We start from the raw sequence: 14,123 nt of genomic DNA on the forward strand, positions 1-14,123 counted from the left end.
ATCACGTCAGAATACTATAAGAGAAGGAAGGGTCATCACGTCAGAATACTAGAAGAGAAGGAAGGGTCATCACGTCAGAATACTAGAAGAGAAGGAAGGGTCATCACGTCAGAATACTATAAGAGAAGGAAGGGTCATCACGTCAGAATACTAGAAGAGAAGGAAGGGTCATCACGTCAGAATACTAGAAGAGAAGGAAGGGTCATCACGTCAGAATACTAGAAGAGAAGGAAGGGTCATCATGTCAGAATACTATAAGAGAAGGAAGGGTCATCACGTCAGAATACTATAAGAGAAGGAAGGGTCATCACGTCAGAATACTATAAGACTATAAGAGAAGGAAGGGTCATCACGTCAGAATACTATAAGAGAAGGAAGGGTCATCACGTCAGAATACTATAAGAGAAGGAAGGGTCATCACGTCAGAATACTAGAAGAGAAGGAAGGGTCATCACGTCAGAATACTATGAGAGAAGGAAGGGTCATCATGTCAGAATACTAGAAGAGAAGGAAGGGTCATCACGTCAGAATACTATAAGAGAAGAAGGGTCATCATGTCAGAATACTAGAAGAGAAGGAAGGGTCATCACGTCAGAATACTATAAGAGAAGGAAGGGTCATCACGTCAGAATACTAGAAGAGAAGGAAGGGTCATCACGTCAGAATACTATAAGAGAAGGAAGGGTCATCACGTCAGAATACTATGAGAGAAGGAAGGGTCATCATGTCAGAATACTAGAAGAGAAGGAAGGGTCATCACGTCAGAATACTATAAGAGAAGAAGGGTCATCACGTCAGAATACTAGAAGAGAAGGAAGGGTCATCATGTCAGAATACTATGAGAGAAGGAAGGGTCATCATGTCAGAATACTATAAGAGAAGGAAGGGTCATCATGTCAGAATACTATGAGAGAAGGAAGGGTCATCATGTCAGAATACTATAAGAGAAGAAGGGTCATCATGTCAGAATACTATAAGAGAAGAAGGGTCATCACGTCAGAATACTAGAAGAGAAGGAAGGGTCATCACGTCAGAATACTATGAGAGAAGGAAGGGTCATCACGTCAGAATACTATAAGAGAAGGAAGGGTCATCACGTCAGAATACTATGAGAGAAGGAAGGGTCATCACGTCAGAATACTATAAGAGAAGGAAGGGTCATCATGTCAGAATACTATAAGAGAAGGAAGGGTCATCACGTCAGAATACTAGAAGAGAAGGAAGGGTCATCACATCAGAATACTATAAGAGAAGGAAGGGTCATCACGTCAGAATACCAGCGTTTCCTTGAGGGTAGTGAGGAAGTGGCTTTCTCATCGCCGTCGGTGCCATTACCTAGTTCTGCGTCTGCGCTGGCTTTGTCAGAGCCCTGTGCGCTACTATAGGCTCCTAGAGATAAGGACGCCGTGGCTCACAGAAAACAATACATGACAAGCTTTTCTTTGCCCCGTGCTGTTGAGACTGTGTCAAGCTATATTTGCATAATACCCAATGACCAAATTTCCCAACTGCAATGATATTAATCAGCATTTGAAATCAGCATTTTTTTTCTTTTTTTTTTGCACTCGTCGTGCCAGGGAGCAAGTTGGACAGATTCTGCTGCCGCTGCAAATTCCCTCCCGGATCAGTCGCTGCTGTAGCCTATAATATAAAAGACAATTTGTAGAGTCTCCATAGAAAGATAATGGAAAAGGAAGCGTATTGTGCCTAGATTTTGAAAACAGTTACATTGTCTGTGGCTTAATGAAATACCAGTGCTGTCCTTTATTTTCATTAATAGCCCTCATGTTCCCTCTCTCGTGCTGTACATGCAGGGGAGTTAAGCCTTTTTTTCCCCAGCCCCTGCTACATGCAATCCATCCCACGGACATAGGACTCTATTATTCATTCAATGGTGGGTCATTTGACCACTGTGTTTCCGAGAGCTTATAGTCGAATGAAAATATTCCACTTGTAAATTAATCATCAGAAGGCTTCTTCTCCACTGCTCTGCTAGCATAAAGATCTCTCTCTTCACTACTGGCCTGGATTAATCTTTCAATGTCTTTATCTTTAATTGAGTTGGCACAAGTCTAGGGAGCGGAAATGGAAGCCATGATGTGTGCTGCCACGACACTGTCAGCGTTAGCATGTGGCTCTGAGCTAAATGCCGGTTCCACAGATGCGAAGGAGGTTAATATCAACCACCTGCTACTGTATGTTTTGATAATATGGAAATTCTTCTTCTACCATGTCTCTCCACTTCATTTTGATATTGTGTCCTGAATGTGCACATCTACACACGCACACACACACACACACACACACACACACACACACACACACACACACACACGCACACACACACACACACACACACACGCACACACACACACACACACACACACACACACACACACACACACACACACACACACACACACACACACACACACACACACATACTCTGACACAAGCGAGTCTAGACAATATGTAAATGGCCAGAGTTCTTTTAGATTGTAATCAGGTGGCTCGTAACCTTTAAAGTTAAAGGGGCAATATTCTTTCATCTACATTAGCTCAGGAGGTAGAGCGGCCGTCTAAAGGTTCTAAAGGTTCTCTAAAGGTTCTCAAGGTTCCTGGCTACTCCCAGCAGCGTGTCGAAGTGTTGAGCAAAACACTTAAGCCCTAACGGCTCGAGATGAGCAGGTCAGCACCTTGCATGGTTACCTCCACCACCGGTGTGTGAATGAATGGGTGAACGTGAGGCATACGTTGTAAAGCGCTTTGGGTCAAATAAATGCAGTCCATTTACCACTTATATTACATTGAGCTACATAACACTAACATCCTTTCATTGAGCTGTAATTAACACAACACAAGTATTCAGTGTCCTCTGATGACATCACTGGTGGCCATATTCAAACGCATTAACTCTCAAATAACTGTCAAACAAAATGAATGTGTGCAAAACAGTTTAGAGCCATAGGATATGTATGGGATTATGTGCAAAATAAATTGGCATTGTTTTTCAGCGAAGTGCCCCTGTAAGCAAAAGGCCTGTACAAATACATTATTGCCCATTCCTGCATAATAGCTGCAATTACACGCTGTGTTATGGCACTCTGTCCTCTGTACATCCTTTAATGTCCAATGAACCCCCTGCCCCCCTCCTCTCTCTCTCTCTCTCTCTCTCTCTCTCTCTCTCTCTCTCTCTCTCTCTCTCTCTCTCTCTCTCTCTCTCTCTCTCTCTCTCTCTCTCTCTCTCTCTCTCTCTCTCTCTCTCTCTCTTCTCTCTCTCACTCTCTCTCTCTCTCTCTCTCTCTCTCTCTCTCTCTCTCATTCTCTCTCTCTCTCTCTCTCTCTCTCTCTCTCCTTCTCTCTCTCTTTCTCTCTCTCTCTATATCTCTCTCTCCCCCTCTCTCTCTCTCTCTCTCTAGGTTTCTCTATACTGCAGGCCATCATGGAGGCAGCGGTAGCTAACAACTGGCAGGTGACTGCGCGCTCTGTGAGCAGCGTAACGGATGCGGCGGAGTTCAAGCGCATCATCGAGGAGATGGACAGGAGGCAGGAGAAGCGCTTTGTGATCGACTGCGAGGTTGAAAGGATCAACACCATATTGGAACAGGTAAGGATCACCACTCACACCCCCGTATCTGCAGCTACTGTAGCTATGCCTGCAGAGTAGACCACCGTCCCTGCTCTCAGATGTAACCCTTTCACTACCACACTACAGAAGGTTAAACCCCTACACTTCCACATGCTAGCTGCTGTGTAAACCGGGCACAAGAACACACCCTCCCCTCCCTGAAGCACGGCAATATACATGTGCAATAGTGCTCATTTACCTTCATTTATTGATTATTTTATTGTGTGTCCATTTATGTCTGTCTATTTTTTATTTTATTTTTTTATCTTTTCCCCCCTCCTTTTTCCTCCGTTTTTCTCCCATCCCAATGTTAGTCGTTATGCCAATTCCCAATCCCCTTCCTGGTCGCTGCGCACCTACCCCCTACAGTCGGTCTGGGAGAGTGGAGGCTATCACGTGCTTCCTCCGATACATGTGTAGCCAATCAACCGCTTCTTTTCACCTGGCAGCGTGGACTCTCACTGAGAGGGTGTAACGTGTGGAAGGATCACACTACCCCCCTTAGATCCTTTCCTCGCTGAGCAGGCGCCCCGACCGAACTGTAGGAGTCGCTGTTTACAACGACCAGGACCCACCCACCAGCTTTCCCACCCCTAACACTGCCAATTGTGTTAGTATGAACGACCAGCCAAGCTGGTAGCAACGCAGAGAGCTGGGCTCGAACCCAGCGTCTCCTGCGTTGGTGGCGAGCGCCTTGCCCACTACACCACTTAGCCGCCCTATGTCTGTCTATTCTAACATTTGTCAACTGTAATGTTGACTGATGAGAGCTATTGGATACCTGAATTTCCCCAAGGGGATCAATACAGTATCTATCTATCTATCTATCTATCTATCTATCTATCTATCTATCTATCTATCTATCTATCTATCTATCTATCTATCTATCTATCTATCTATCTATCTATCTATCTATCTATCTATCTATCTATCTATCTATCTATCTATCTATCTATCTATCTATCTATCTATCTATCTATCTATCTATCTATCTATCTATCTATCTATCTATCTATCTATCTATCTATCTATCTATCTATCTATCTATCTATGTAAAGCAGTTATTTCTTCTGAAACATTTAATTCAGTAAGACAGAATATACACTGTACACAGTTTTCTTTTAGTTTTTTTGCAAGGCACAAACAGGGCCTTTGAGTGCCTGTGATATAGCATTTAACAGGGAACGTGAGGTGCGGGAGGAGTAATCTTCTAGGTCTCAGGAGCTTACCTAGCCTAGCGGCTGTGCTGTATTGTCCGCGCGCCGTGTCGGAGGCTGACGGGGCATCCAGGGTGAGGGGTTCGTCGGTGCCTTGCGGTTTGGAGGCCTGAGTTTAAAGCGGCTGTGTGGAGAGCTATAGGCTGATGATGTGGCCTTCTCATAATCCTGTCGTAATGACCCCCGAAACCCCCTCCATCTCTCCCATCACGTTGCCCCCAGCCCAGGGAGGGATGGAGAGGTCCACTAGAAGCCCATGGTAGGGGAAACACAATTACCGCGCGAATAGACGAGTGGCTATTAAGTCTCACTCCTCCTCCACTGTTCCCTAACTCCGCCGTACGCCCCACGGTGTGCCTCCGCCGCCGCCGCCACCCGCCTGTTTATAAGGCAATCAAGCCCCGAATTGGATTTTGCTCGTTAACATTCATTTAGATATCGGCTTCTCCCTGCCTCACTGTGTCCCCTCGGTGAGCGTTAGTTTCACTTGCGTTTGTTTTTGTTTTCTCATATAAATCTAATTTGATCCCAGAGTCATAGTTTAAGGCTGAATTACTTTTGGTATTAATTTAATTAGCTGTGTCTAATTTAATTCTCGTGCCGCAGACCCCCCCCCATAATTCATAGTTAAATTATGATGTTACTCAAATCTATTTCCTTTTTCTTTTGAGCGTACGTCGTGCATCAGCTTTTCTGGGGAGCCGAGTATATGCATTGCAAATCACACGAGACATATTAACGGGGTGTGTCTTTAACAGCTTATTTTCTAAAAACCAATAATAAGGACACTGGGTATTAGTGTGTTTGATGTTCTCCTTCATTCTACCTTTGTTTCCATGAATGAATTATTTATTTCTTCTTCTGGAAGGAAATGCCTCCACTCCCTCCTCCTCCTCGATACACTTTCCTCTTTAAAGGCCCGTCAGTGATCCAGACGTGAACAAATGGGTAGCCCCACCACACAAAAAAAAGGAAATAAATAAATGTATTTTATATAGCACCTTACATAAGGTATCTCAAAGCACTTTACAGACATTGCATTACAGTACATGCGGACAAACACAGTACATGGACAAACACAGTGCATGGACTTTCACAATGACAACATGGTGGGGGATACTAAAGAGAAAGGGAGGTAGCTTAGAGACGAGACAGAGAGAACATTTTAATAAATAATAATAATAATACAAAAAATATAAATAATAATACTAATATATAATATAGGTGTGTACTGATATGAAAATGTAAGTGATGCAGGGGTTGGAGGGTCAGGAGTGAGTAGGGATGGGTACCTTTCACATTTGAACCGATACGGTACCCAACGGTACCTTTTTTCGGTACTTTAGTCTAAAAAAAATTAATTTACCTACCTCAGTCGTGAAAAAAATTATCCAAACTTCAAATAACTACAATTTCGACCGTTTTCGGCTTGCCATTGCTCCAACTGCTTTGTTGTTGAATCAAGTCAAATCCTAGGTAAGCATATATTGTGCGTGTGAACGTTGACATGAAAAGAAAAAAGGAAAAAAATATATTTTTATTTTATTTTTTCTCTGTATCTCACTTGATTCGATACTCGGTAGTACCGACGTGTTTCGGTTCGGTACCTCAAAAGAACCGAATTCGGTACCCATCTCTAGGAGTGAGGGTATGCAAGGGTTTTGAGGTGGGACTTAAATGTTTCTACGGATGGGGCTTCTTTGATGTGCGATGGGAGTTGATTCCAGAGTCGGGGAGCAGAGGAGGATAATGATTTGTCTTCTGTGGACTTAAGGCGGTAGTGTGGGTCGTGTGCTCAGAAGGGCTACGTTGGAGTGAGTGACTAGTTGATTGACTGAGCTCTTGATACAAGGACTAAACGGGTGATTTCCTTATTGTCTTCTTCGCTGTATTATGTGGCTGTTCCGGTTTGCTTTACGTCTGCGTGTGTCGACACTCGAGTATAAAACAGATCTATATTCTTGTTAACAATCATTAGATTAGATTAGAATCAAATGTATTGTCATTATACAGCACAAGTACAGTACAACAACGTTTGGCATCCAACCAAAGTGCAAATGCAATAATAATATACAATGTGATTAAACTGGGTATAAAATATATAAATTAGTACTACTGAGTATAGTGCTAATCAGATATATGTACAGAGTTTTAATATTAATATCTACAGGGATATGTACAGATATAGATATATTATCTATAGATATGCAAACGGGTATGTACAGACACATGTGGATATATATATATATATATATGGTAAGAATAAATATATATATATGTACGGTATATATACAGCATTATTGTACATGCTATCATACAGAGTTATATGGGTTTTATGCAGGTGAATAAGTAGGTATATAGAAGGATAAGGATTATATGCAGTATTCAGACAGATATGTATATATATGCAGTGATTATAAATATATAAAAGTATATGCTGTGTATATACAGCACTGCCGTACATGCTATCATACAGAGTGGGTCAGCTATAATATGAGGTGGGTGGTTAAGATTATTATGATTGCTATGATTACAGTGTAGGGCAGTTGTAGACAGTGAAAGCAGTAGGTACAATAGAGTGTTTTACATCTGCAGGCCAAACTTGTGTAAATAAAAAAATAAAAAAATGTTGAAAAGCAAAATCACAGATTGTAGCTTTAAACGTTACTTCATCACTAAAGGGGGAAATAGAGCTTTCACAGTAGCTCACCTCCACAAAGCAGCAGTGGCCAATAATTGCACTCCTTACTTAAATGATGACCACAGCGTGGGATGGTCTATAATGAAGATAATTGAATAATTTGCCCCGCGTTGCCAATACTGATGAGTCAGAGTTATTCAGGGACGCGGCTGGACTTCACTCTGCGTCCACCCCCCTGATGGGGCGTACCATTATACAGCGAGGCCTGAGTGGACTGGCCCCCGCTGAGACGGGCAGAACCGAAAATGGCACATAGGGGGCATTCGCTCGTGGATTCCCGCTGCGACAGAAACCAAGAGTTTCAGTTTCAATGCTACTGGTTGAGTGCTTGTAGACACACATACTGTAGGCCTGGGGGTCTGACAATACAATACACGCAGGACATGGTATTATGTGATGCTGGGTTCACGATTCCCTATTCACAATATTTTTACAAAATTTGAATTAAGAAAATGTATGACAGAATTAGTTTTTTATTAGGCATCAACTACACGAAATAGTGTTATTTTATAATAGAATATTTCCTTTTCTCAGGAAAATTGTAAACTAAATGTTGTGTTAAAGTATCATGTTATAGTCTAGCCATCTTGTCATACATGGCGATAAAGAAAGAGGTTAGCTGAATCTGAAATGCTCAGGGCAGTTTTGCTGATATGATCAGAGGTATAACTAAGAAGTAATGAATGAGCTGATATCACTATTAACTTGCAGTACCGCTTACTGCCACAGTCACTTCACAACACAGTCCATCGTCACTGTGGATATTACTCACGTTACACTTATCGTCACATTTTCATATCACAATGTATTGTGGCACGATATTTAGTCAAACGCCTGATAAATAAAAACACACCTCTGCAATCAATATCAGATTTTTCTTTTTTTCTTATTACTGTCTTTTACTATGTGCTTTATTACTATCTACTATGTGCTATGCTACTATCCCTATAGCCTACTACTACCCACAGTACCATTTGAATATGTCTATACTACTATGCAATCAAGGGTAACACTCAAGTTCGACACTGTCACAGTGCCCCATAGCCACCAGAGACGTACCCCTCCTAAATCAAATCAAATGTATTTGTAAGGCCCGACAACACACGTTAATGTCCCCATGGGCCGGACACGTCTTCTTTAAACAAGTCAAGAAGAAACATCACAATAAATCAAGAACAAAACAAAAACACCATGAAGTCCGAAATTAAATGTAAAATAAATAAATTAATGCAACACTGCCAGACATACCCCACGCGAAGGTAAGGGAAAACTCACTAAAAACCTAGCAATAGGAAAAAAGCACCACAGGGAATGTGGAGGGGAGAAACCTTAGAAGGGCCGTTCAAGGGGGGATCTCCCTTCTTAGATGTCGGTGATAGCAGTGTTGCTATAAAACAGGCGAAACAGTTGGTAAGCATGCACATATACGTGTAATGAAACACAAATAAGTACCAAATAAGTGACTAGATCGACATTGTAAATAAGAAACCTGTTCTTAATGTTTTATCTGGCTAAATAAAACCTGTTCTTAATGTTGTATCTGGCTAAATAAATCGACATTGTAAATAAGAAACCTGTTCTTAACGTTTTATCTGGCTAAATAAAGGTTTAAAAAAAAAATAAAAAAAACATGCAATAGCAACTGGGGTACATAAGAACATTTAGAAAGATTGACTGCTCACTTGTTGCTCACAATCTGTACAGTAAGTCTCTTTCTGGATAGAAGGGTCGGCAATATGAGCTCAATGAGCCGTGGATCCCGACAGGATGTGAGCACTGAGCGGGGTGTTTTTATCTAAACGAAGGACCCTCAGCTTCGCCACCCGAGGACCCGAGGGCCATTGTCTTCGTAACGCGATGTATTACGACGCGACGTCACTTCAATCTGTCAAGGTCGCTGCCCATCGAGAGGTGACCCACGAGGCGAGACAGATCCGACCGCCTGATTGTCGGTGTGGGAATGGGAAATCAGCTCCGTGGCTTAGTGGTATGATTTCAGTGTGAGTAATCCCTGTCTGCGCGGAGAGACCTCCTCATGGCAGCCAATGAAGCCGGGCAGAGTGGAGGGAGTGGAGCGGGGCCCGGCCCCGCGCTGGAGGGTGTCACTCAGCCTCCATCCGTTTGGATCGCCTCGCATTATAGACAATCCTGCACACTTAGCTCGGCGCCACTTGCCATTAATTCACTAACGATTGGGTCCCACTGGACCTTCGGTCAAGGGTATCGGGGCAAGCCGTGTAATAGCCGTGTCCAGTAGTTTGACCTCCAACCCTCCTTGTGCGCCGAGACGCGGGACGGCGACGACTGCCTCCGAGGGGATTGGTTTATCATCTGAGAAGAAAGATACATGAAAGATCCTTTTTAGATCGTTTAACGCGCAACTACTGGGCTTCTTTCATCCTTAGTGCGTTCAGTTGTTGAACGTCCTTTTGATCGGGTCTATTTCTCTCTTTACAGTGTGCTGTAAATGAGCACATTGTGTATTGTCTTCATGAAAGCAGAGATAAAAGTACACTAATTTGCTTTCTAATGCTAATGTTACTCACTGGTCATTAGTGTTGTGTGCCACAGCTACTACTCAGGATCTGTCATGAAAAGGGCTTCTCCATCAATATAGTATACTGCACTGCAAATCAATTAAAGGTGCTGTAAGTGGTATCGCCATTGTGGGCGCTAACTTCCTTTGCATATCAAATCGGAATTAAGATCCTGCAATTGCATGTCCTATTTCTCGTCTAAAACGCTGTCAGGAACATATTTTAGTGAACCGCTTAGGTGGAAAAAAGAGAACGTTCACGAACAAGCCGTCGCGGTTGTCCTGCTTCCCCACGCCGCCCCACTTTGTGGAGTTCTAACGTGGGAACGGGATACCAGAAAATGTATTTAGTGTTTACTGCAGAGCGGAGGGACTGGGAGACCCATGTTACTGAACCAAACACGCTACAGTATGTCAGAATGTAGAGCTACTTGCCTCACTGAGCACAGAGTAACAGTTTAAATCCTTGTATATCTTCCTGTACATTTGACTGTACATTTACTGTATATCTTTGACTGTGTATTCTTATTTGAGATTTTTAACTACCTAAATGTTTATTGTGAGCGATCCGTAGTGCTGAATTTCCCTCGGGATTAATAAAGTACTTCTATTCTATCTATTCTATTCTAACTTAACACTTATTTTGACAAAAGAAGAAAAAAATACAGCACCTTAACCCAATGGCGATCCTTACATCCTTACAATATAACCGGAGAAGTCCCTGCCAGCATTGCTCTCATCTGACTCGTACATGGTTCATCTTTTCCAAAGAGCCTTCCATTGATTGCTATGGTGTATTATGTAAAAAATAAATACGTAGAAAGAGAAGAGGAAAAAAGGGGAGACGAGAAGACGAAATGCAGGTGGGGCGGACAAAACAATTGTCATCGACCCTTCGCCAATCATGTTAGTGCCGGTACCTAGTGGTAGCTTATATAGAATGTCACAATGTTAATTATTCTGGAAGCTTGTGTAATAGTTCCAGAAGGTGAGTGTACATTTGTGTATATGTGTGTGTGTGTGAGTGTGTGTGTGTGTGGTGTGGGGGAGGGGGGGGGGGGGGGGGGAGACCAGAGCTCTTTGTGTGTATGCATGTGTGTGGATGTGTTTGTGCATGGATGTTTGTGCTTGTGTATGTATAAGTTTTTGTGTGTGTGTGTGTGTATGTGCGTTCGACCATGCACGTGTGTGTACACAGTATATACCTATAATCTGATCCATCTATGCGATTGCACACGTACCCGGTGTATCTGCGCGCTACGCTCTCCTTCATGTTCCTGCCCGTCTCTCTCTCTCTCTCTCTCTCTCTTCTCTCTCTCTCTCTCTCTCTCTCTCTCTCTCGGGCCCCTCCTGGGCTTTCTGCGCTGGAGTTTGCTTAGAGGCAACAACCTGCTCATCTCCACCGTGGTGAGACACAGGCATGAATGAGCGGCGTCTGGGACAAGGCCCAGGGCGCGCAAGCTGTTCAAAGACAGGCTCCGCCAGCCGCGAAGCCGACCGCGCGCTTTCCCGCGGACCAAAGACAATAAGTAAAAAAATATATATATATATATTAATAATAAAAAAGACAGACGAGGGAAAAAGGTGCCCCTCGGGGATCGTTGGAACGCTGTGCCGCTGCCTGCGTAGAGGCGCGGAGGACGGCCATGTTGTCTTCTCCGTTGATAGTTTTTTTGGAGATTCTCCTGTTCTGTATATTTCTGCCTTTCGACGTTACCGGAGCGTCTGAACCACTTTGTGTTTGTCGTTGCGGCTCACGCCTCTGTCGGGACACGCGTAGGAAAACAAGAAGCATTTAAAAAAAAAAAAAAACTTTAATCCTATTTTTCTCCGCCTGATTTTCTGTGCTTTTCCTCCATCCCAATTTAGTCGTGCTATGCCAATTACCACCTCCCCTACCTGGTCGTTGTGCGCATGTGCCCCCTACTTGTCGGTCAAGGGAGCCCTGAGGTCTACCACATGCTTCCTCCGACACATGCGCAGACAGCCAGCGGACTCTCATTGGTGAAGTGTAACACGTGGGAGGTCCTTCACCACTTCCTGTCTTTTGCTGTGCAGGCGCCCTGACCTGACCTGTAGGAGTCGCTGTCCACAACGCCAGATTACCACCCCATCGACTTCCCTCCCGCTAACTCAGCCAAACGAGTTAGTATGACGGCTGGCCCAAGCCGGAGGCAATGCTGACACCCGGATTCGAGACCGGAGTCTCTCGCATTGGTGACAGAGCGCAATCTCCCGCTGCGCCACCCAGCCACCGAACAAGAAGCATTTCTGAGTGCTAAATGTTTTAAAACCACCGCAGGAGGTAGAAGGACGAGGGGGTGGGCAGGGGGGGGGGGGGGGGCTAGAGATAGATAGATTGCCAACAGCAGGCACGAAAATGTCAGTAATGAAAGAATTCTGTCATCCCATGTCACGGAAGATAAGACATGCTGGGAACAAAGAGCGATATCAGAGTGGTGATGTCATTGCTATGTTCTCGCAGCACATCTGCGACGACGGATAGAAATAGAAATATCAACACCTTGGGAGAGATAAATAAAATAGATAAATAAAAAATTATAATTACCGTAGGCCTAAATAAATAAAGTGACACGAAAATGGCAAAACTTGCTCAGCCAACTCCGTCAGAGGGAAGACGAGATCCCGAAGGCACGGCGATAATGAAAAACGTCTTCGTCTGCCGCGTGAAACCCTCTCAGGCACACTCAAAAGGCCCTTGATTACTTTGATTCCATCTTCTGATAACAATACCGACACCACCACCCCCCCGTCACAGTATCTCTCAAACTCTCCCTGCCTTTAAGACGACGAGGGGGGGGGGGGTTGATATGAAAGGTGCTCCTGATCCCTGACAGCTCATTGTCACCATGACAGAATAGTGGTGGGGGGGGGGGGGGGGTTGGGCAGGGGGGTTGGAGTTGGGTGGGGGTTGAGGAGGACGGGTGTGATGGAAATAGCACCGAGAACCCCCTGCTGTTTGATGTAAAGCTCCGGGTACGTGGTCCCTTCAGATCCCTGGGCTCCAGTGCCGCCTGTTAAGGACCATTTACTATCTGCGCTTACAGAATTAAAGGGGATTATGGTGTTATCATTAAAGAGAATATGACCTGCCCAATTCCCCCTGCAGAATGAGAGGCGAAGGAACAGCGCACTCTCTCTCTCTCTCTCTCTCTCTCTCTCTCTCCAGCTACGATGACGACGGTCTGCTTCCTTTACAGCTGCAGCTGAATCAAGGATGCATATAGCACATCCCTCAAATGATAGTTGGGTCTCATTACTGGCGTGCCATTATCTGAAAAAGAAAAAATATATATCTAACCCTAACTAACCTTACTGTCATGCACGTGTCCTAATAAACTAACCTACACTGTAGCACTCAACACTTTGATGAACATTGTTACTCAGCTGATAGTGTTGTGCCCTTCCTGATGTCTTGTCGTACAGAACTTGTAAGTCGCTTTGGATAAAAGCGTCAGCTAAATGACTACTGTAAATGTAAATGTATGCATGGATAGTGTAGAATTGTATGTTTTCTGACCTGACCGAAATCATTCCGAATTACCCTCAGAAAACTGAGTAGAGCCACTTTCTGTTTTAGGAGCCAGTTTTCGCCTCTTAAATATGAGGAGAGATTCAAGTTTCAAGTTTGGTTGTATTTGTCACGTAGAAAGTACATGTACATTACAGTGAAATGCTTGGTTCTGTATGAGCCCCCTGAGAATGTGCTTCATACAGTAAAAAAAAAAGGAAGTAAAAGAGGAATAAAGTTCCAATACTATACAAATATACAATATACGATATACAACTAAAGAACAAGTACAATGAAGTAAAAATGCAGGCAACTCTGTTGCTGTGAGTTTGCTGTGAACTTGCAGAATCTAATAATATGATCCCCTCTCCCCTGAGAGTTTGCGTGGCAAATCGCTGTCACACTTCAGAGAAATGACACATAACCATCCGAAATGTGAGTCAGGTGTTTTTTTTTTTACAATATTCAGTGTTTTTTGGGAAAAAAGCCAAACTTCATGCCAAACTTGT

At 43.7% G+C, this 14,123-nt stretch overlaps 1 protein-coding gene across 1 annotated transcript in view; it reads left to right on the top strand.

The window, feature by feature from the left end:
• The window catches only part of LOC311242921 (glutamate receptor 3-like), a gene marked incomplete at both ends in the record, with an annotated part of 166,302 nt that overhangs the window by 82,156 nt on the left and 70,023 nt on the right, over nt 1-14,123 (top strand). Inside the window, 1 exon segment of the mRNA XM_084331986.1 lies at nt 3,420-3,607. Within this exon segment, the coding sequence (XP_084188112.1) occupies nt 3,420-3,607 (188 nt within the window).

This window comes from Notolepis coatsorum, assembly GCF_963971535.1.
Source record: "Notolepis coatsorum genome assembly, chromosome: 16".
Lineage (NCBI taxonomy): Eukaryota > Metazoa > Chordata > Actinopteri > Aulopiformes > Paralepididae > Notolepis > Notolepis coatsorum.